General features: G+C 36.7%; 1 protein-coding gene and 1 long non-coding RNA gene across 4 annotated transcripts in view; one reads left to right on the forward strand and one right to left on the reverse strand.

Annotated features, from left to right (window-relative positions):
• The window catches only part of LOC132273419 (agamous-like MADS-box protein AGL12), a 47,376-nt gene extending 42,581 nt beyond the window's left edge, over window positions 1-4,795 (reverse strand). Inside the window, exons 1-2 of the mRNA XM_059774376.1 lie at window positions 4,614-4,795; window positions 4,407-4,491 (exon numbers count right to left, since the gene is read on the reverse strand). Of these exons, the coding sequence (XP_059630359.1) occupies window positions 4,407-4,491; window positions 4,614-4,795 (267 nt within the window). The remainder of the gene's footprint in view (window positions 1-4,406; window positions 4,492-4,613) is intronic.
• Window positions 4,796-7,587: 2,792 nt separating this feature from the next.
• On the forward strand, window positions 7,588-24,288 carry LOC132273421 (uncharacterized). Of its 3 annotated transcripts, none has more exons than XR_009470110.1 (4): window positions 7,588-7,760; window positions 14,215-14,312; window positions 23,632-23,821; window positions 23,949-24,288. It is a non-coding gene; the product is annotated as an uncharacterized LOC132273421 (long non-coding RNA). The 3 variants fall into 3 exon arrangements; XR_009470109.1 differs by having other exon boundaries at window positions 7,593-7,760; window positions 23,632-23,760; window positions 23,949-24,285; XR_009470108.1 differs by lacking the exon at window positions 23,632-23,821 and having other exon boundaries at window positions 7,604-7,760; window positions 23,949-24,279.
• The last annotated feature ends 521 nt before the right edge of the window (window positions 24,289-24,809 follow it).

The raw sequence follows: 24,809 nt of genomic DNA on the forward strand, positions 1-24,809 counted from the left end.
TTTCAACCATAAGATATTCCATTCTTATACATGGATCTCCTGCTAGTTTCATTTAACCTAGTAGAGGGCTTAGATAGGGTTATTCACTGTCCCCTCTTCTATTCACTTTGGTAACTGAACATTTTTCTCAAGTGCTAAATAAGGAAGTGCGGGACCAAAGATTGAGGGTTTCTCATACAGTCCAAATGACAAATTCTACATTGAGCCACATATTCTTTGCAGATGACCTCCTAGTTTCATGTTAGGCCTCTGTTTCAAATGCCAGAACCCTCTCTAGGGTATTTAAAACTTTTGAAGAGACCGCTGGATTACAGGTTATTAGACAGAAGAGTGTTGTGTTGTTTTCAAATGCTGTTAGAAGGAAAACTGCTATTTTGAATGTGTTTCAATGTAATGAAGAATAGTTACCTTTGAAGAATTTGGGTTTGCCTTTGTATTCAAATAGGCTTGAAAAGAATCCATTGTAATAGTCTTGTATACAGGATTTCTCAGAAGATTATTTGTTGGAACAACAAATTGTTGTCTATTGTTGGCAAGGTGGAGCTACTGAATACTGTGGTGACCTCCCTTGTTTTATACTAGTGATCTATGTCCAACTTACCAGTTTTTTTCATCAATCACATTCAGAAATTGTGTAGTGACTTCCTTTGGGGTAGTAAGGACAATGCAAAGAAGCTGCACCTACTTAGTTGGGATCTTATCACTAGAACCAAGGCTGAGGGAGGCTTGGGGATAAGGAAAATTTCTGATATTCAGGCTACTGCTAAATATACTCTGGTGTGGGACGTCTATCTTCTCAGCAAGGATATGTTATAGGTCACTTAGTTCAAAAACAAGTATGCTGCTTCTACATCTTATTGGTATGATATCCCTGCAACCTCCCATTCATTTATCTGAGTCTTTCCTCAATGTTAGGGATTATATGTTGTAGAATACTAAATTCTATATTGGGGATGGATAAACTATCAACCTATTTTTGGATCCATGGTGCAATGGACAGACATTATCTCAAAGGTCTGGTCATAGAGTGACTAGGAACTTGTCATTTCATAGGAGCTCTAAATTACACTCTCTTATGCCTAATGGTGGCTGGAATGAATTTTTACTTCGGGATGATATATATGGTCCATTGAAAGAGTTTTTGGCTTCTATAACAATTCATACAGGTGCTGATAAACTCTTATGGGAGGATGGTAAATTTTCCTTTAAGAAAGCATGGCAAACCTTTAAGACCTCTCATGCTATTGTGGACTGACATGGTTTATGTGGGGGAATAGCAGACTTAGATAGTTTGTTAATGCTATTTTTGTGTTGCTGACTTCCCTCTATGGTTAATTTACAGAGGAGAAAATTTCAAGTAGCAGCTAGATGCTCCACCTACTTATATAACTCGGATACTAGAAATCGTCTTTTTTTTTTTTTTCTTTTTTTTTTTTTTTTTTTTTGTCCCTTTGCTCAGGCAATATGGAGATGGCTAGGGAATTTGATGGGTTAGGGATTACCTTAACTTCATGGTGCTGATCACTTCTAGGACTGGTTTATTTGGTAGTAGCAAAGATATCAAGACTCATCTCTTTACATAAGTTTATTTGTTATAATTGTCTAGGTATTTGGCAAGAGATGAATGCCAAGTTCATGAGGCCGGTTATAGGCATCTTGAAGATGTTGCCAGATGCATGATGTTTGAAGTGCTTGATGTTCATCATGCCTCACTCCATGATTTGCAGGTTTAGGCATTGTTTTCTTGTTTTTGTGGTGTATTCGAAATGAACCTTCTCATTAGGGTTGGCACATTCCATAGTTTCGTTTCCCATCATTTTTGAGGGTATACCCTCTTTACACCTGTAATTTTTAATATTTTCATGTATAATACAACACCAATTAGGAAAATAAATAAATATATTGATGGTGATTTAATTGAGCATTATATTATATACTTATTATCCCAAAGATGATACAATATTTTAAATATTTATAAATAGTGGTCTTCTATCTCCACCATATCTAAAGTGTGTGTGAGGAAATATTCTATGTTAAACTTCTTATGTATTCATTGTCTTCTTTACTTTACATATTTTAAGGAAAACGAGATGTCAATATGGTTATCTCATCTCCCTTCGGACGTGCTTAGAGGGGACATCGCCTACGAGCTCTGCATACGAGCTCTTGAGTTGTATCTTAGAGCCCTTACTACTGTACACTCGCACGTGAGAAGGAAGTATCGACTTTATAAAGACAATACTTAATACGTCTCTATATCTCAAAGGCCAGGTTTATCTACTTTTATTAAATCTATTTTATTTTTATAAATATTAGTATTATCATATTATTTATTGTGTTCAAGTTGATATTACTTGTACAACTATCAATTTTATGCTTTTATTCCATTTTATAAAATGATGTTCATTCTACTTGATGATATTGTTGTATTATTTAAAGCATTATAATTTTGTTAGTGTTATCTGCTAAGATCATATTTAGGGCTGCAAATGAATCGAGCACAGCCGAGCTTTAGCTTACTCGGGCTCGGGCTCAGCCGAGCTTGGACTAACCGGGCTCAGGCTCAGCTCGGCAGTTTTTCGTTAAGCTCGGGCTCAGCTTCGGCTTGGTTCGTATATGTGTAAATTTCTAGGAACGACTTTACTTCAATTGTCGACTTATGAAATCATCCATCTAATCTTTATTATTCATCCTCCCTTTTATCGATTCAAACCATAATTCGTCCTCTTTTTTTGATTCCAACCATAACCATCGATCTCCATCTCCAGTTTCATCACAATATAATCAGAGTGGATAGAGCAAAAGAGAGATTTGTCAGCTTTAGATTCCATAACCATCGATCTCCAACTCCAGTTTCATCACAATATAATTAGAGTGGAGAGAGCGAAAGAGAGAGATTTGTCAGCGTCAAATTCCATAAGCATCGATCTTTAGTTCCATCACACAATTTTACTAGAGTGGAGAGAGAGAAGGAGACTAAGAGAGATAACTAACCTTCTTATCGCCGATCAAGTTATGCGATTTCTGTTACAGAAATGTTTCCGGCACAAGGAAACGTAGTTGCTACAACTACCAGTTTAGGGTTTCTATCCATGTATCTAACTCTTTAACTTGATGTGAAAAATTTATTCAATGGCTGAGATTAAGTCATGAGTTGGCTGGGCTATTAATTAATAAAAATGGGTTGCTAATCTGAAAAAGAACAAGAAAATATTGGGCTTCTAAAGATTATAAAATGAATTGGGCCAATGAAACATATGTGATATGGTCTAAACTTTTGGGCCATTGAAACATATGTGATATGGTCTAAACTTTAAATATAGTCAATTTTATGTAAATAAGCTTGTTCACGAGATTCACAAGCCGAGTTTATCATTGCTCAAACTCGGCTCGTTCATTAAATGAGCCTAAAAAATGAGTTCAAGCTCGACTCGTTTAGTTAACGAACGATCCCGAGCCGAGCTATTCATGAACAGCTCAATTCATTTGCAGCCCCAATTATATTATGAGTTATGTATTTTTGTATATGTCAATTTGTAGAATGATAAGTCTCATATGTGTATTATTGTGTATGAATGAATTTTTATAAAATTCCCAACAGTTACACCCTTAACTTGGGAAGCGGATCAAATGCGTTGTGCCCAGACGTTGATCCAATGTCAAGCCAAGTGCCCCGCTCAAAGGCGTTCGGGTTGGCCTTCTCCCAGAGTAGGTAAGGTGGTCCGACTGCAATAAGGGCGTTACGACTTATGAGTTCTGGTGTGGAAGAATGCTACTAAGGGACTTATCCCATATTAGATCCGCGAAACACCTGGCCCGTTAAACCTAACCACTATGTGCCGGCCACATAGGATTTTAGGAGGTAGAGGAGACATCATTAGGCCACTGAGGCTTTTTGATTTTTGATTTTTCTTTATTATTGTTATTAACGGACTACTCCCTCTGTCCCATATTAGTTGTCAATTTTTTTTTTTTTTTTTTTTTTTTTTTTCATTTTAGATGTCCTAAATTAGTTCTCACTTTTTAAAAGTCAAACAAATTAAATGCAATATTTCTATAATTACCATTCTAACTTTCTAAGAATCTTTCAACTTGTGTTTTATATTTTTAAAATTTAAAGGGCGACTTAGTAATTTAAAAAGAAAACAATGCATTAATTGGCCTCCTTAAAAAAAAAAAAAAAAAAAAAAAAGGTTAGAAAACCAAACATTGACAATTAATATGGAACAGAATAAGTAATTAATTAACAATAACAATAATACTTTATAATTAATTTCTTTAAAAGAAAACAATATATAATACTATTATAAATGAAAATAACATTCCACACATCTTTGTACAAGTACCTCAGAGAGACAGAGATGATCTTAATCTTAATTCTGTAAGGAGGAGAGGGTATGACGTACCAGAATTTGCTTTCCTTTGGCTTGGTCAGCCTGATCAGTTCCTCCGGTGGACTTCACGTACTTCTCAATAAGCCCTTGCATGGTTCTATACATATATAATTTTGCATAATCAAACGATCCAATTAGTTCAATAAGAAATTAATCCGACCATGAAAATAAACAAAATCACACACACATATATAGAGAGAGAGATGGTGAGATGGAGACCCTTTGGTGGCTAGTTCATAGTGTTTTCCATGGGAGGAGAAAATGATAAGACCGATTTCTGCATCACACAGCACAGAAAGTTCCTTAGCCTTCTTAAGAAGCCCAGCTCGGCGTTTGCAGAAGCTAACCTGTCTGTGCACCGGGTTCTCGATCCGCTTCATCTGAACCTTTCCACGGGCCATATGTATATATATATCTGTGTTTGTATATATATATGTATGTATATATATTGATCGAACTGCTGCTTAAATATATATATAGTTGATGATTGTTGGTTTTTTGAGTTGATTTTTCTCTCTGCAGACAACCTCCCACTAGTTTGAACTAGCTTCGAGGTTGTTGCACTACTCCAAAACAAACCTAGCAAAAATTTCTAACGCTCGGGTCTTCTGTATCAGAGCTTCAAGCCTTATATATTCATCCATCCATTCTCTCTCTCTCTCTCTCCCGCCCGCAAAGAATAATTCGGTCGCCACCCACCTTTACACATCACTCACTAGCCTCTCTCTCTCTCTCTCTCTCTCTCTCTCTCTCCCTCCCTCCTGTTTCCACTCCCTGTCATTCATTCAGACAGTAATACAGTACCCCTCATTTAAAGCAAGCCACAATAGCCACTTAACATTCCTATAGCTTAACTCCCCAATGTGGCTCCTTATTATATGGAGTATATATATATATATGTATATACATACATACATACAATTCCATGTTTTTTTTTTTATTTTTAATTCCTTCCTGATATTCCCCTTTCTAGAGCAGCTCCTTGCATCCAGTGTGTCTCTACATAATATATACATATATATATATATATATATATATATATAGACATGTACAAATTTGTCAAACTTCTACAAAATGTCCCTATAAAATTTCCCCTTTTCAAAAAATTTGCATAATTTTGCTCTTTAAAATTCTTTCATTTTTCTTTTCTTTTTATTTTTTACGTCATTCTTTTATTTTTTTTCTCTTCTTAATTTTTTATTCCTGCACTCATATAAATGAGTATGTGCTATAACTTTTCTCTCTTCTTATTTTCTTTTTCTCTCTTCTATTTTAAATTCACAGCAACTTTATTTGATTATGTCCATCCCCCAACACACCCAACCCCACCCCCCTCCCAAAAAAAAAAAAAAAAATTTACTGGCTTCATTATTTTATTTTATTTTTATTTTGATTGGTGAAATTCACCTCTTTCAGTACTACCTAAGTATTGGTGAGTAGAAAATTTTATTATTGTAGTGATGAATTTTATCACTAAAAACAGTAATATTTTAAACTAAATCTTGTCAAATGGCATCTTGGAGTATTGCGGAAAAGGGAATAGTAGCTCCTAACATTATATATATATATATATATATATTTTCTAAGGATTTGGTGAGAGACATTGGGTTGTAATATTTTTTTTATTGGATAATATTCATAGAGAAAATGTACAAACATGCTGCGATTCTGATGGACCAACCAAGATGTCAACCATAGTGACCATAATTGAGAACATAAAGTTGTTACGTGGTGCGGAAGTTATTAGTTGATTTAATTGTGAATAACTTTTTTAATGATCTATATGAGATTAATAAGTCAACTTGTTCAAAAAATTTTTATTTATTGTGATTGATTAAATTACTTAAATAATATGATCAATTAAATATACACAATCACAAAAATAAATACTAAAAATTAAAGAAAGTAAAGTTAGAGATATGACACCATAATTTTTAGCAAGTATATCTCAATTGGTAGAAGGGACTAATTGTTGTGAGAAAAATCTCATAAACGATACACTATATATGAAACAAAGTATAATAGATTTTGACTCAGACTCACACCCTATCGTTCTATCAAAAATTAATTGCTGACAATCTTCTGACTTTGTGATGTTTCCATCCAACAGCTCTAGGCTTACTCTTGATTTCTGTTGAAAATAAATGTGTGAACATATTCTTTATCTGAAAAAAAAAAAAAAAAGGACAACGGCGATTACAATTAGGAATAAAACCAAAAGATTAAAAAGAGACTGTTACCATGCATCCTTTTAGTTTGTTAATTCTTTTTAATATTCCGTATATTACAGAGTTCGTATATATATAAACACACATAATGCATAATATTGGTGAACTTATGGGTGTGGCATGGTCCTCTGATCAATAAAATATTTTAATTACAATCCTCGGATGAGACCAAAGCAAAGCATGCAATGGCTTTCTCATGTGCAGCCCACCATCACTTGTTGAGCCAATAAGCTGCCCATGTTGGGGTTGCTTTTCGATTCCCACTACTTTTCCTCATCCCTATGTATATTTATATATATTTGGCCTTTAACTATGCTCTTAGGTTCTGTCAATTACAAAAAAAACATACTTTTTATTAGCTAGTTTCATGCTTTATACAATTCGCCATTCGAGTTCTAAACTAATCCCATCTTAAGTCTTAAGCCAAGAATCTTGTCAAATCAAATGCATTCAATAGGGCCTGAAAAGAGATCTTCTCTTCACATCTCAAGATCATAGGCTACATGGGATGGCCTCGGCACTTGCCACGTGGATGTTCTCCTAAGATGCTGTTGGTGCGTGGTTGTTGTTTGTTATATAAAGCCTTAGATTCTGAAATCTTTTGCAAAATATAATATTTATATGTATAATCAATATTTGCAATTAAAGTTGCAAGGGATTTTTAAAAATTAAAGGGGCTTTTAATATATATATTTCTATTAGTTTGTGTGGCTGGCTAGCCTTGAAGTGTTGGGAGGCTTTAACGCTGCATCCAACCATCCATAAAAGGTGGGAGCTCATATGATAGAGGACTTTGAAGATGCATATATTTAGAGTACCGAAAAAAAAAAATGAAGATATATATTTATTATAAGAAAAGTGAATTTTTATGAGATAATATTTACGAGATCTTTTATTTCTTTTGTAAAAGTTATTTTTTATACATAAGGGGTCACGTCTTCACAAAATGCGTAAACAGGGCCGGCCCTGGCCCAAGGCGGTTACCTTGGGCCTCAGATTTTAGACGGCCTCAAATTTTTGAGGCCCATAGGGGATGGAAAAAATAAAAAATAAAAAAAAGTTAGGGCAAGTTTCAGACGACACAATCTGCTTCGACACTCCGCAAGGCGCAGCCTCCGCTATCTCCTCAGGTGACAAGGTATGTTCATCCTCTCTTCTCTCTTCTCTCTTCTCTCTCCTTTTGCATGAATCGATCTTTTATATATGTTTCTTTCTTTCGTTCATCTCATCATTTGATTTGTTCTAACTTTGGTTCGTTTGATTCGGGCCTTTACCTTTGTTCCAATGGTGAAAAGTAGCTAGGGTTTTGTGTGTGTCATTGTGTGTGATGGCTATCAAAAGCTGAATGAATATATTATGGTTCTCTTAGTATTTTAATAAATGTGTGCCTTTCTACATGTGTCTTTCATGGCGATCGAGTCCATAATCTATGGCAGGTACCATTATTGATGTTATTTGAAGTTGGCTCAGCTAGAATTTCAGTTAATAATACTGTCAAAGCACTTGCCAACAGAATGTACAAACACCTGGAAATCAAGAGCAGGCTTTAACAAAACAAAAGTTAATGGTTTTTTCTATTAATTTGCACAGGTCTTCTGTAGCAATGATCAATCAATCACTGCGGGTAATTGGCTCCCAAAAAACACACACACAAAGTGCAGTGTAGTTAATATAAAGAGTGAAAGAGAAAACTATATATATGATAGTGGATGACACATATAACCTAAAAGTCCCACTACTTCTTCAGTACTACAAGTTCAGCCTCCTATATATATATATATATATATATAGTCACGTCATCACCACATATTTTTTTCATATGTAATCATCAAATTTTAGTAACTATATAAACAATGAATGTAAAAGAAGCTGCAGTTTTCTGTTCTCTTTCATTTTTTATTTTGTGCCTGTGAAAATTTCGCACTCTTTAATTGATAAATTTATTGTTATTAGTTAGCTGTCTTATGCACACTGCACATGCGCACAATTTGCGCACAATTATTTATTGGTGGTGATTAAAATTTATACTTATTAGTTAGTTGTCTTAAGCACACTGTACAAACGCACAATTATTTATTGGTGATGATAGATTTATACTTATTAGTTAGTTATCTTATGCACACTGTACAGGCGCACAATTATTTGTTGGTGGTGATAAATTTATAGTTATTAGTTAGTTGCCTTATGCACAATGCACAAGGGCACAATTATATTAGCTATAGAATTTAAAAACATGGTGTTAAAATTTCGCACTCTTATAATTCTTTTTTGCGCGTGTGAAACGCAAGGGCCTCACATTTGAAAGTTCGCCTAGGACCTCTCAAAATATTTGGAATTTCAGGGCCGGCCCTGCTCGTAAAAAACGGTTTTCACGAGAGTTTAAAGTGGTTAATGTTTACATATATTTACGAAGGATTGATTCAACTTTAACGGGAGAAAAGACACTTATTAATTAAATATATTTCTACGGGAGTATTTTTCTCCCGTGAATATGAAATAAAAAATAAAAAATAAAAATCACGCCCACAATTTTCGTCTCCCACACGTGCAAAAATCCAATAGTCAGCCAAAATTTGCTAGCCCTATTTTCCATGTCACCATTTACACAAACTCTGCTCTTAATTTCATTCCTATGAGCGCTACTCCACCGTTGTTGAGTAAGTTGCCGATAACACTCGGCCAGTCTCTCAAAATGCCCTAATCTTCTTTCTTCCATTATTTCTGTTGAGGAGGCCAGATCATTTACCCCATCTCCGCTTGAAGTTCTATCTCAAATCTTTGCCTCGCTTGAAGTTCTATCTCCATCTCCGCTTGAAGTTCTGGTTCGACAGGGAAAGGAGAGTTGGGCGCAATCTCAATCAATTTCTACCTTGACCAACACAGAGCTATTTGTTCAACCCTCTCTTTACTCTCTAGAACTGAGGATCCGGACTTACCTTCATTCTTCAGGTAATCTGCAATCCCTCTTTCTCAAACATTTTAAGGGTTTTCTTCAATCCCTATTTCTTAAACAATTTTTAGGGCTAACACATGCATAATTTTTTCTTTGGTTTATTGTCAATTTTATTTGCTGGATTTGCTTTGGTTGTGACTAGATTTGGGTTTTTTTTTTGTTTTCCATTTAATTATTGATTGGGTTTCACTTTTTTTTTTTTTTGCATTCATTTAATATATATATATACACACATATATATATATATCCTCCTTGCTTGAATCGGAAATTAATTGGAAGCTTGGATGTCAAGGTACTTGAATTTCCCAATTATTCTCCTACCTGTAAACACCCCACCCTTAACTAATTGTTAAGCCAATTTCGCTTAGGGAAACCCGATACATAAGGAAACTTACCCTAACACCATAAGGAAACCAATGCTGAAACTAAAAGAAGAATTGTATTTATCATTAATTTTTAATTCATCAATGGTGAAGAATTATTATTATTTTTAAAACATTGATATAATGGAATGAAGTTACGGTGAGGCTGCTCTCACTCCTCTCACCTCTATTAATATTAACATACAAAACTGATCCAACATAAAACCATGAAAATTCTAAATTCTTAATTATTTAAATTATCACTTTTATTAAAAAAAATTCATTTTTCAATTCTAATTAAAAATTGTCAAAGCAACCAAAATTACTAAGATAAAATAAAAGAGATAAGAAGATTGATCAAGATTAGAACTGCAAGTACTCCTCGGTCCTAATCCTGTTGCGAGAGTTTAACTGGTTTATATGGTTTTTCATTTCCTTTGCTTCCCAAGAAAAGGCCCACTAGGTGTGCTTCAATAGAGAGGCGCCTAAGTTTCTGAATTAGAGGAGTTTTGCTCGATTTTTGATCTAAGGTGTGCTGATTTCAATTTTTGTTGATGTCAATGCTTTAGCTTGTCAATTTTCAAAAAGTTCCCTGGAAATTAAACCTATATATTTTATTAAACCTATAAGTAAAAGAAAAGGAAAAAATAAGTGCCAGTATACCTTGATATAGTTAAATGATAAATGAAGTGCTTAACTGTAAGAAGAGATGTGAAAATATGTGGATTGAGGGAGTTTGATTATAAAAGCAAACAACTTGGATTTTCATGAGTACCTCTGCCCAACTCATTTTGTATATAATTGAACATATCCAGCTAAAAGAGGCAGTCCATAGAACCCTTAGTGTAGCACTTGACAGTACCAACCAAAGCAAGGGCTTCTTTCAGTGCCGTAAAAAGACGCTCCGCATATTCCTCAATGCAAGCAAGTGCATGCCGGGATTCCATGGAATTTAAAACCCTTACAACAATCTGGGAATAGAACAAATTGATACGGTTATAGGGCAAATAGAAGATTATTGTATATAATTTCAGTAGTGAACAATTTAGTAAGTCTTTTAAAGAGAAGATAAATGTACACACAATTAGAAGTGTATTTTTGTAAGTGCCCATGATCATTGAAAATAAGATTAACCTTCCGTGCATAGCCACCATAAGCAACCCCGCCAATTAAAGCATCCTTTTGACTAATTGAATTCACAGGAAATATTTCATCTACTAATAAAAAATAAATAAATAAAAATAAAAGTTAGAAACCAAAAGAAATAAAGATACAACGAAGAATGCTAATGTGATAAGATAAAAGGGAGGAAAAAAAAAAAAAAAGTACAAAACATGATGCAAGATATATACTAGCTATGGATGTGTTCTGGAAAAGTCCCTCTTTCTTCAACCCCCCGTTTATCGGGTGAACATTAGTACCACCCGCCAACTGAAGAAAACATATAATATGGAAAGAGTTGATGTGAACCAAGTGTAATATATGAACTTAAAACCATATTCATTATATAAATGTACATACCTCGAGGTCTGTCTTTAGCAGCAGCCAAGCGAATGGCAAATGCAGTTGCTTCCCTTGTGGCATCTCTTCCAATGTCTCCACTCATGGGGCGACCATCCAACTTTGGTTTGTGGGTTATATCATATATACAACTTCTCAGAAAAGTATTAGTTAAAATATAAAGCATTTATAGTGGATTTTTAATTACTGGTGCGCATCTGCCATAAATTGAAGCAGTGTAGATTAGGTTCCATAATAGAGGATACCCTGTTCATGTATGATATGGTTGAATCCTCAACATCATGAAAACTAACCTGTACTCATCAAAGATTAGTTTTTCTCCATGCAAAGATATGTTGATGTCGGTGGTGGACTTTCCTGGGTTTTGCATGGTCTGCATGCTGGCCCAGTTATCCGTCCCAAATGTAGAAGGTGAAGCAAAATTCAGATTTTGGGCTGCTGAATTTTGATGCTTCTCCACATTAGAAGGATTAGCAGCAGAGCTTGGAGCAGTCGTAGCTGCTTTAGTCCCAGATTTCTGCGTTTTGGGTTTCGGCTCATTCTGATTACTTGGAAGAAAACTGCCCAGGATCAACTGAAATGAAAAGAAAAGGGTCAGTAAAGCGATGAACCATGGTTCATCACACAAGTAAGGAATTTCCATCCAATGTCACTCGAGAGTACTTAAAGAGAGTAAAATCATTCAGCCGCCAAAGATGATTTTGAAAACATCCAGCTATCTAATATTTGGTTAGGAATATAATCCACAGCCACGTTCATTAACCAAATAGTCTGAATAGAATAAAGTCAACCCCTCCCTTCTAACTCCCTAATGGAAAGAAAAAAGAAAATATATCTACATCTATATTTATAAAAATAGAGAGAGAGAAGCAACCAGGTTTGTAGCCTTGTCTTTTTCCTTTCTAGAAAGAAAAAAGAACTTACCTGGACAGGACTGGCATCTACAATAGTCCTCCAAGTACGCTCGTTAAGAGATGGTCATCAGGGCCTGCCAAAGATATGGTCAAGGAACCAGCCCTACTAAATTTGGATCCCTCAACCTCTGTGGGGGTGAATGACCCATGTTGTGAGACAATGTCAAAACGTCCCTACAAGAAAGTGATGGAAAAAAGAGATCAGGATATCCATATATACAAAATTAAAATCATAAATTTGGCTAAACAACAAGACCTAATACAACCAAGGTTCACTGGGAGAATTGAGAGAAATAGTACAAATTACACATGGATAAAATCAGCTCCTATTCCCAGTTCCTTGTAAAACTAACCTTCAAGTTTGCCACCCTTCATCATAAACATTTTAAGGCCTCTAAATATAGGCCTATTCCACAAGTATAATGAACAAACAAACAACGGAAAAAAGAAAATGCAACAATGAAGATCTAAAAGCACCTCAAAGCTCTTACAAGACCTAAAACAGAAATCTTGTGTCCTGAAATGTTTTGACAAATTACTGGAGAGTATCGAATGAGCAAATAATGAGAAATAGTACTACTAGAATTATTCCAAATCAACTAGTGAATTGTCCAATTTTTTTCAAAAGCTTCCAGACTGAAACCAGAAACCCAAGAACTAACCAAGGATTGCAACAAATCCTGGAGACAAAAATCAACTCCCGATAGGGGAGAATAAAAAAGAAAAAAGAAAAAAGAAAAAAGAAGCTAGCGAGAACACTAATAATTCATGTTAAGTAAATTCTTCACAATAGGTGTAGTACTTATGTTTAACTCGGAAAAAAAAAAAAAAATAAATAAAAAATAAAAAATGGATAGCTGCTAAACACATTGCAATAAACTATGTATCCAGTACTGCCAGAGGCCCAAAACAAATCAATTATCTGCTTATTTAAATTGCAGGGACAGTTTCCATATGCTACAAGTCTGAGATATCCAATTGAATCTCCCAAAGAATTCCATAGTTTTTCAAACAATGTAGTCTGCCTAAGAATAAACATGAATGAGTTAAGAAATTCAAGCAGGCAATCATAAGCTCTATATGACCTTTTACTCTTTTCTTTCTTATTTTTTGGGCAAATTACGGAAGAAAGGATTTCAACATTTCGTTCTACGAAAGCATTAGTAAGTTATTAGTTTTTCAGAGCAGCCGAGATGATTTTATTACATTGCATGCACAAGATGATGAGTGGACTTTCAAAATTTGATGACATTGCACTTTATAACTATGGCATATGCCACTGGTAGCAGTTTGAATGAGAACTCCATTTTAGACAATAGATGCTCAGGCTCAAATGATAACAAGAATAAAACGAAATGACTCCCTATGCATGACATGTGGAAATTATAAAATTGTTGAGAGCTAGCTCTAAGGCTACCATCCATTTGTATGTATCTCCACGGCGTCAACATCATCCCTTTTAAGAATTGGGTTCTTCTGTTTCTGTATTTACCTACTATGCAACTATGCATTTGATATATATATATATATATATATATATATATATATATATATATAAATCGATATGGATTGATGGTATGGTATTAAATTAGTTACAGTTCCAGGAAAATAAATAGAATGGGATAGTTTTCAAGTCAGTCATCAAATTAACCACTTTTTTTTTGTGAATTCTGCACGGTTATATGGCCTACCAAATATGTGAAAGTTCTAGAGGTCAATTGGTCATTCATTAACCTTTTTTTTTTTTTTGTTTGAAAAGTAGTAATTAACATATTATCTGATTTTATTTTCTTTTATTTTTTATCTATGTTGGCATTACATTTTTAATTTTTTTCCTCACAGGATCTACTTTAACCAGCTTATTAGGAGCAGAACAAAACCATTACTTTTGAAGTAAGATTAGGAACATAGTTCTGGTTCTCAATCTTCATCTCTGGCAGGTATGTTCTGAATTCTACTAGCTAATGAAGTTCATTTATCAATTATCTCTATGTGAAGTCATGTAAAATTAACCTGCCAAAGTGATCTTGATCAATGATATATTAAAGTCCCATTGCTATAACTTGTAAGACCTATGTTGAAAAATAATATTATATGCGTAAAAATTAGATTTCCAACTTTTGCCGAGCATAGGCTCTTATCGTGGCTATTACTTTAATGTTGAAAGCATGGGTCCTTGTCGTGGCCATTACTTTATTACATTGATATAACATGGGAGTATGGGAACATCGTATGTGGAGGTTGTGGTTTATTGTTATTTGTTGTTGATTGTTGTGAAGTTGGTTGTTGTTGTGTACGTGAGGTAGAAAGTTTCTTAGCATTCCTCTCATTCCAATTTTGATCATCACATCACTCCAATGGAATACCACAATGTGAATCTTGGTTATCTAGACCCCAATATGATCCAACAACCTCCTCAGGTCAAATCCCTCCCGGAGTTCAAGCTCCAAAGCCTAGAGGACTTGTGTTTCTTGTACATATGTTTCACTTTTGTCTGGTAACATGGGGCTTAGGCTAGCTTCTTTTTTTCTTTTTTTTTTTTTTTTTTTCCTGGGTAAATGTGGAAATTGTTTATAGATTTATCAAGAATATACAAGTAACAACAAGGGCATCCCCTTGGAAAATAAAAGAAGAAATTGTAAATAGAAGGAAATATAACTACAGAAGCGTAGTTGCAGCAAACAAAAGAGGAAAGAAAAAAAAAACACCCAATTTAAACATGTAATGAAGCTGCCCCAAATTCCCCTAATTCCATATTTGATAGAAGTAAAACCTCTCCACAAATAGACTGGGCAATGTTGGTAGCAGTTCTATGAAGTCCATGATGTAGCCTCTTGTTCCTCTCATCCCATAAAAACCATATTGTTGTAGCACAGATGCTTTTTTGTGCCTTGTGTTTTATTCGTTGCTGAACAAACCAAAAAATGTGTTGCTCTAGTGTAATAAATTGAGGCATCTGCCAACCAGGGAGCGTAGACAACCACTGCCATACCTCTTGAGCAAAAGAACAACTGACAAAAAGGTGATCTAAATCATCTTCAGCTTGAAAACAATTATGACAGATTGCCACAGTTGGGATTCCCCTCCTCTTCAAATTAACAAAGCTCTGGATTGCAAGGACACAGCTCAGTGAAGCTCTCGGTCTCGATCCACCCCAACATACTTCATACCAGCCCACTGTCGGTAACTTGGTCCTCCATGTATCCCATACATTCCTAAGTGAGATTGAACCATGTCTCCATTTCAATCGATCACAGCCCTGCTTCAGAAGCAAATAAAAAGCAAAATTTCTGAATTGCAGCACTGAATTGGCATTGCTTACAGGGAGTTGCCACTACCCATCATGTATGATTCTGGAAATGAGAGCTTGTTTTGTTAGCCCAAAGTCCCTGTACACTATATCTCCCAGTTTCTCCAGCATACGTACAACTTGTATCCAAGGATCTGTAAAGAGAAAGGTAGATTCTCCATTACCAATTTGAAATTCAACATTAGCAAGCATGAACTCCCTCACCTTCAGCATCTTCTTCCACAACAGAGAATCTGTTGTTTTATTATGATAGTTCCAGTATGACACTAGTCTGGTGTACTTCCATTTGAACCAAGCCACCCATAAGCAATCCTTTGAGTTCAAAAATTTCTAAACTGAAACATAGGTAGCTGCTCCATTGATGTCTACAATCTTCCTCACCCCAAAACCACCTTCGGACTTTGGACTTGTCACTCTATTCCAACCTAAAGCGTGTAATTTTCTATTCTCAGAATTAGATCCCCACAAGAAATCCCTCATCTTCTTCTCCATGTACTTGATCACAGCCTTCGGTTAAGAGAAAACAGAACACCAATAATATACAAAAGAAGTGAGAACTGATTTCACAAGCTCTAACCTTCCAGCCATAGATAAACACTTACCATTCCAAGCATTTATTCTAGATGTGAATTTATCAATCAAGCTCTGACAATGAATTTTCCTTAACCTTGTCGGTAGTAAAGGCAGTCCCAAATAAATTTTAGGAAATGATCCTATATTGCATTGAAATAACCTCCTCAGTCTCCCTCTCCCCCTAACAGACTTGGTAAAGAAAACTGTGCTTTTTTCTGGACTGACCTTCAATCCTGAATTCTTTGCAAAGTTACTCAGAGCATTAGTTAAATTTCTAGCAGTTCTAACATCTGCTTTAGTATAAAGTGGATGATCTCAAACCTGCACCATTCTAAGCTTATTTGTTGCTGAATCTGAGTTAAGCTCATCCTACATGCATATCGTATAATTTTTATTTCCGTGCACTCTATATGGTGAATATAGATAACCGATTGCCTGTCCCACTTTTGAGTGGTTATTTTTTTTGGATAAGTAATAATTGAAATAAAAAAGGCGTTCAAGAGGGGAACGCATCCCTTATACAAAAGTGGAACTAGGGATTAAGATTCCAAAGAAGCCAAAAAAATAATTAAATCTTCGGAAGAAGAATCGGACTTCCTCTTCACATAACTGAAAAGAGAGCGTATGATGTGAAGTTTCAGACTCGCCATGGACGATTCTTTCTCTTCGAACATTCTACTATTCCTCTCCTTCCAAATGCACCACCAAACACAATGTGGTACAACTCTCCAATAATCGCGAACAGCGCTACTCACACGGCATCCTCTCCATATACAAATCAAATCCTTAGGATAACGAGGCATAACCCAATGCATATGAAACAGACAAAAGATAAGATTCCAACAATCCGTCGCTATAGGACAATGTATTAGAATGTGAGCAACTGACTCACCATCCTGTTTGCACAAACAACACCAATTAACAAGACAATTGCCCCTCTTCCTTAGATTATCAATCATAAGGATCTTACCCCAAACAGCGGTCCAAACAAAGAATGCCACTCTAGTTGGAGCCATAGAACGCCAAATAGTCTTCCATGGAAAATCAACAATATCGAAATCAGAAAGACATAAGAATAAGGAACGAACTTCAAAGCGACCATGGGAAGAGGGAATCCATGTCATGACATCACTACCTCTGCCAACTGCCTCCTGTTGATACAACAAATCCATGAAAACACATACCTCATCCACCTCCCAATCCTGAAAAGAGCGTCGAAATTGCACGTCCCACGTAATCCCTCTACTATCAAGTTGATAACAGTTGGCTACGTAGGCAAGGCTATCAACTGCAATACTGTAAAACCTGGGAAATAAACGAGATAAAGGCTGGTCTCCACACCAAAGATCCTCCCAAAAGCGTACACATCTGCCATCACGAACTTTGAATCTGATATGAGTAGAAAAAGCATCCCATCCCTCCCTTATGAATTTCCACGCTCCAACTCCTCCCACTAGAGAAACCGGACGAGTAGACCAACCACCACTCTCTTCCCCATATCGACATGAAACTAGCCGTCGCCACGAGCGATGCCTTTCCCTTCCATACCTCCACAGCCATTTACCCAGAAGAGCTTGGTTAAAAGGGACCAGTCTTCTGATACCTAGACCACCAAACTTCATTGGCTTGCAAACTTGTTCCCAGTTGACAAGGTGATACTTTAAATTCATCACCTCTTCCACCCCAAAGGAAATCCCTTTGAATTTTTTCGATCCTATCAGCAACAGAGCATGGAATTTGGAACATAGATAAAAAGTAAGTAGGAAGGCTCGATAAAGTGCTCTTTATAAGCGTAACTTTCCCTCCCTTAGACAAGTATTGCTTTTTCCATCCCGCTAATCTCTTCGCATACCTATCAATCACAGGGTCCCAACACCCCACTGTTCTAGTGGAAACCCCTTAAGGCAAGCCCAAATATTGAATTAGAAAAGAACTCACCCTACACCCAAGGACTTCCGCTAAAGAAGAAATATCCTGAACTTCTCCAACTGGCACAAGCACACTTTTAGCCACATTAACTTTCAGACCAGAGACAGCCTGAAAGTAGGCCAAAATGCACCTCAAATATCTAAGCTGAGACACATTAGCATCACAAAAAACCAAGGTGTTGTCTGCAAAAAGTAAATGAGAGACCTCCATCTGATGAACAGGATCTCTTCCCCCATGAAGCCCTTGATAATATCAAGATCCTCTGCTCTTCGCATAAGTCTGCTAAACCCTCCATAACAATAAGAAAGAGGAAAGATGACAGGGGATCTCCTTGTCTTAAACCCCGAGAGCACCCAAAGAAACCAACAGGAGACCCGTTCACAAGAACAGAGAATTTGACTGACGAAAGGCATGTCTCAATCCATTTCCTCCATTTACTTCCAAACCCCATTCTCTGAAACAAATAAAGCAGGAAATTCCAATTCACATGATCATATGCTTTCTCAATGTCAAGTTTGCAAAAAACTCCAGGAACTCCACTTCTCAATCTGGAATCCACACATTCACCTGCAATAAGAACTGAATCAATAATTTGTCGTCCTCCAACAAAAGCATTCTGGGAATCTGAAATAATCCCATCCATCACTCCCCTCAACCTAAGAGTAAGGACCTTAGCCAGAAGCTTGTAGATACAACCCACTAAGCTGATAGGACGAAAGTCTTTAATGTCAGAAGCACCTCCCTTCTTAGGGATAAGGGCAATGAAAGTTGCATTAAGCGATTTCTCAAAAGCACCAGTAGAATAAAACTCCTGAAAAGTGCCCATGACATCATTTTTCACAACTGTCCAACTTTCCAAAAGAAACCGCATAGTGAAACCATCTGGCCCTGGAGCTTTGTCCCCATTACAACTAGATAAGGCCTTTAGAACTTCTTCTTCAGTAAAAGGAATCTCAAGCCCTTCCCTGTCGATCTCGGAAATGGCCTCGAAATGAAGACCATCAAGTTTGGGTCTCCAAACAAGCGGTTCAGTATAAAGCTTCTGATAAAAAGAAGCAATCCCATTACGCACATCTTCCTCCTTCCACATCTCTACACCTTCTACCCGAATACGTCTTATGTGATTACTTTTTCTATGAGCGTTAGCGAGTCTGTGAAAAAATTTTGTGTTGCGATCTCCCTCTTTTAACCAAAGAGCCCGAGATTTTTGTCGCCAAGATATCTCCTCCATACTAGCAATCTCTGCAAAAGCTGCCTGACAAGAAGCTCTCCTAGAACGCAAGAACTCCACATCCCCGCCCGCCTCTTCAAGGCGATCAATCTCATAAAAATCAACAAGGACTCTACTCTTCCTCCATTCAAGATTCCCAAAAACGTCTTTATTCCACTTTTTAAGATCGAATTTGAGAGCCTTCAACTTTGTAGTTAACATGAAGCTAGATGAGCCTATGACAACAACTCCCTCCCACCAAGACTGAACTTTCCCTTGGAAGTCCTCCGCTCTTAGCCACATATTCTCAAATCGAAACGGAGACCTTTGAGAACTCAAACCTCCACAATCTAAGACCAAAGGAACATGATCAGAAATGACCCGAGCTAAAACTGCTTGAACGACATCCGGGAATTTTTCTTCCCACTCCCCAGAAATAAAAAAAACGATCCAGCCTTGAAAAAGTGACTGGGTCCCTGCCATTAGACCATGTATAGGCTGCGCCTTCCATAGGTAAATCGATAAGAAGATGCTCGTCAATGAAATCAGAAAACTGATCCATTTCAGACGACCTCCTACCCCCTGTGGACCTCTCTAATGGGAATCTAACAGAATTGAAGTCCCCACTCAAGCACCAAGGAAGAAACCACATTTCTTGAGCATTATTAAGCTCCTCCCAGAAAAAAGGCCGATCAATATCAACAACTGGTCCATAGACCCCAGTGAAAACCCAACTGAAATTGTCCTCTTCCAACTTGAACTTGCAAGACACTGAAAATCTTCCCACCCACACATCCAGCCGTGACACCCATCTACAATCCCACATAATTAAGATACCACCCCAAGTACCTGTAGCATTCAAAACCTCCCATTCTACAAACCTTCCTCCCCACAAACTCCTTACCACCCCATCCGTAATGGATGCCAACTTTGTTTCTTGCAAACATACAACATGGGCCCCCCACTTCCTTAAAGCAACCTTAACCACCCTCCTTTTATTTAGGTCGTTGAGACCACGAACGTTCCAGGAAATAATTCGTAGCTTCATTAAAAACCAGATAAGATAATCTCCCCACCTCCTTTCTTTACGCTCCGACTCCTAGTCCTTCCCCTCTCCTTCACCACCCCCTTCTTTCCCTCATAATTGACTTTAGAGATCAGATTCTTGATCTCCTGTGCCCCTTTCCAGGATGATAAAGGCCTCGGGTTCACTACCTCTTTAGTCACAGCAACCTCTCTGCCTTTCACTATAGCTTGAAGAATGGAAAGTGTTTGGTTACTGTTTCCCTCTGAAGAAACACCTAGCAACTCACTAGCAGCTCCTATGTTTTCAATCATCCAATCCTTACCCAAATCAACATTTGTTATTGAACAATCAGATCTCTCAATTGCCAAAGGTTCCTCCTCTATCACTTCAGAAAAATCATTCTCCATCCAAGGTACAGACTCGTTAGAGCAGACTTCTTGGATAGAAACCAAATCAGTAGCCACCTCCTCATCACAAGCCCTTCCAAAATCAAAAGGCTCTGAAAACGAGTCAGAATCAGTACTGTCTCCTAGTCCACTGCTCAAGTAACTAACCAATTTTTTCTCCTCTTCCCCAACAGACGATGTACAATTAAAACCTTTTAAAGCAACATAAAGGCGAAGTTCTTTGAGCAGAGCCATGGTTGACTCATTAGACAACTGAAAGTGAAGGTCTCTTCCAACTCGAACCAAGATCCCATCTGATGAGTCCTGAACTTCACAATTGAGTGAATCTGTTTGGCCTGAAGTGACAATTTCGTTGGCAATCGTCTCTGTAACCAGCCCAAACTCTTCAACAGGTGCGAAGGCACATTAGTCATAACACAACTCTTCTCCATTGACATCTCAACATCGCCCCTCACCTTTCCAGAAAGGGTGGAAGAAGAAGAAGGTGCGTTAAGGGAGTTCTGAGAATGAGAAACAGAGGACATACCTGGGTCAGTGGAGGTCCATTTTTGTTTATCTTTTCTCGACCATCTATAAAAATGGTTGTTTCTGTGTGAATCCCGAAATGAAAGTCTAGAGCTGTTTCCCATTATTGGAGATGTAGCTGGAAGGGGCTTGATTAAAGCATCAGCGCAACACTGTAGATGACGAAAACCCTTCTTATCTATTCCCACACCAGCCTCATCTTCACTTAATTTCATCCACCTCCTCTTCTCCGGTAAGCTCCAGAATTTCACAGAGGGAACATGAGGAAGACGATCCTGTATATGAATTGGTTTGGTGGCTGGACTAGGTTTTGTATTAAGAAAAGAAGCTGATTTCTTGTTATTAGCCCCCAATGAACCAATCTTTTTAAATCTTCAAATGGCCCAATACGTAACTTAGTATTATTACGGCTGGACTTGGGCAAATGTGGGTTGGGCTTATCATTTAGGAAAGAAATGGATAGCTTATTGTTGGGCCTTCACATAACATTCCTTTTAAGTGAAGCTTGTGGTCCATAAGAACCTAAAGGCCCATTATTCAACCCAGAAGATAGAGGCCCATACTTACGCCCATTTGATTCAGCTGTATGAAAGGCCCTTGTGAAGCCACGTGGTTGAATACCATTAAGGCGATCAAGACGAGGATTTGAAAAGTGTGGAAAACGGGCGTTATGCGTACGCCTCGGAAATCTATCAACCACACTCTCTTTTGGCGCGTCGGCGAACGCTCTTCGTTTTCCTTGAGAACTCAGTTGAGCCTGCAAATGCCGATGACGCCCGCCGTTGAATTTTCCATCATACGGGAGGAGAGAAACCTCACTAGACCCATAATAGGATTTTGGAAGAATGCAAGGTGAGGTTTCCTCAATCAACCTGATTTTGAATGCTACTCGTTGGTCTTCAACAAAAACAAACTACGGCACCATAGCTCCGGCGGAAACAAGAATGAGAACTCGTTCGCCTCTTGCTTGATCATCCGCTTGCACTCTTCTAAACCCACCGCAGAGGTCACCGATAGCTACAAACAGTTTGTGACACCAGAGATGGAGGGGCAATCCGAACAACACCACCCTTCGTAACCTGTCATGATCAACCACGGCTGAGCAACTCACCGCAAAATCCCATTTGTCGATGTGTAAGGAAGCTTCACCCCATCTCTTCCTCCCCACATGCAAAACTCTACAAGCTTCGGCCTCCGATGGTAAACGGAACAAGAACAAGCCGTCAGGTAGGGTTGAGACTTTTACTCCACACGAGATCTGCCAAGATATCGTCACCCACTCCTCAATCCTCTTAATGCACCCCACATCACGATCAAATCGACCAACCAGACAAGATTTTAGTACAGATTCACGTTCTGCAATGCTCTGACGATCAACCCTAAGGACCACATCTTTATCAATTGAATCTTCCCGTGAAAATTGAGACATGGTAGGGTTGCAACTTTGAGATACGAACGTAGCATGATCCGTCAAAACCAAAAGAGAAAAGAAAGAGAACGATAGACGCCGTAGACCAGTTCACCAAGTAACTAGTTGTAGAAACAGCTTCAGCCCAAAACGCTTTGTCTAACCTTGCATTGGACAACATACACTGTGCACTTTTGAGTGGTTATTGAGCAATATGATAATTATTCACAATGAGAAACAGGCAATCTGCAAACCCATCACAACAAAGGTATTGAATTTGTTTAATAACATATAAATGATATAACAAAACAGTTCTAAAGTGCAACTTTGTAATACTTATTTGTTTTCATAATATTTTTCTTCATTGCTTGCATATTGGTATTATTCATGTTTCTGCTTTATTTTAAACTTTTGGTCTGTTTTATTTGGATGATTGGATCTAATAGTTAAGTGCATTATTAAAGAAAATTACAAAGCGATAAAGATAATGGCATTGATATAATTTCAATAAAGGGAAGAACAAGAACAAAAAGGATAGCAAATCATTGATTAAATTTTTCTCTGTCTTATTTTTTTTGTTGAATTGTATGTTATACAGAAATTTCACTTGTTGATATGATTCTAATAAGTTATCCAATATGTTTTTCTTGTAGTATATTATGTTGAAGCCAATGAGTTCTCCAATATGTCCTCTTGAACTAATTATTAGCATGAGTTTAGCTTTGTTGTTGTTTTACAACTATTAACTATATTTGTTCCATGTTAAAGTTGTTATTTTTTCTTTGATGTCAAATTATCAATGTGCCTTGGAGATTTAAAAAGCATAGTAGTTATGTTTCTTACATTCTATGTATAAACCTTTATTGGCAGTTGACATTCCTGGTAATCAAGTTGTAGACGCAGAACTTGCACTTGCGGGGTGTTGTGTTTGCCCTTTTTTGACCTTCTTGTTCTATTTGGAATTGGACGATTGCATGACGGAGTTGAGTCCCTGGCAAAGTATGGGCATGTGGATTGCATGTTTTTTTTTTTAGGGTTTTTTGATTGTTGGCTTCTCAAAGTATGGAACTTCATTTTTTATGTTCACACCTTAGTAAATATTTTAGAGTATGAAAGAGAAAACTAGCATTTTATCATTACTTCATATACATTATTATTATACTAAAATTAGGACTTGTATGATGCAGGTACGTGCTTGAATTTTATACAATGGACAATGAGGTGGAGGAAGTGTGAAAAATTGGAAGTCAACTTGCGCCAGGAATTAACGAACAATGTGAAGATTGATATATATTTCTAGAAAATATTGAATTTTCTTTTTAATTTTGGCACGTTAAACAATTAATGATGAATTGTAAATTAATGCCTTACTCTTTTGATATCTTTAATGGTGAATTTAAATATGGATTGTTTTTGGTATTGGCATTAAGTGTAAATTTTTAGCATTTTATATTATTGTTTAGTTGAAACTGTGGCCAAGTTATATATGTGAATGGTTGGGTAGTAGAGCGCATTTATTATATAAATATATATATAGCTATCTAGGGGGGCTTTAGTCCTCGTAAATAAATGTGTCTTACATTAATTATTACTTATAAATTAATTATTAACGAGAGGCTATTAATCTCGTAAATCAATTATTAATAGTGTTGTAAATTAATTATTAACAAAGTCTTAGAAATCTCTTTTGAGAGTTTTATTTACGGGACACTAGAATCGTCTGCTTTAATCTTTTATGAGTGTTATTATTTTCCGTAGCAAGAGGAGAGTATTTATAGGACCATAATAGATGAGGGGCTTAGAAGTCCTTTGAAAACGTTTTCACGGGAGGTTCAGACACTCATAAAATACTTTTTTTCCTCATAAATTAATTGTTAACGAAGGGTTAGAAATCTCGTGAGAGTTTTATTTACGGGATGCTAGAATCATCGTGCTTTAATCTTTTACGAGTGTTATTATTTCCGGTAGCAAGTGAAGAGTATTTCCAGTACCATAATAGACGAGGGGCTCAAAAGTCCCGTGAAAAAGTTTTCACAGGAGGTCCAGAC

This window comes from Cornus florida, unplaced genomic scaffold, assembly GCF_030987335.1.
Source record: "Cornus florida cultivar Cherokee Brave unplaced genomic scaffold, ASM3098733v1 CherokeeBrave_3.0.0_Hap2_Chr09, whole genome shotgun sequence".
Taxonomy (NCBI): domain Eukaryota; kingdom Viridiplantae; phylum Streptophyta; class Magnoliopsida; order Cornales; family Cornaceae; genus Cornus; species Cornus florida.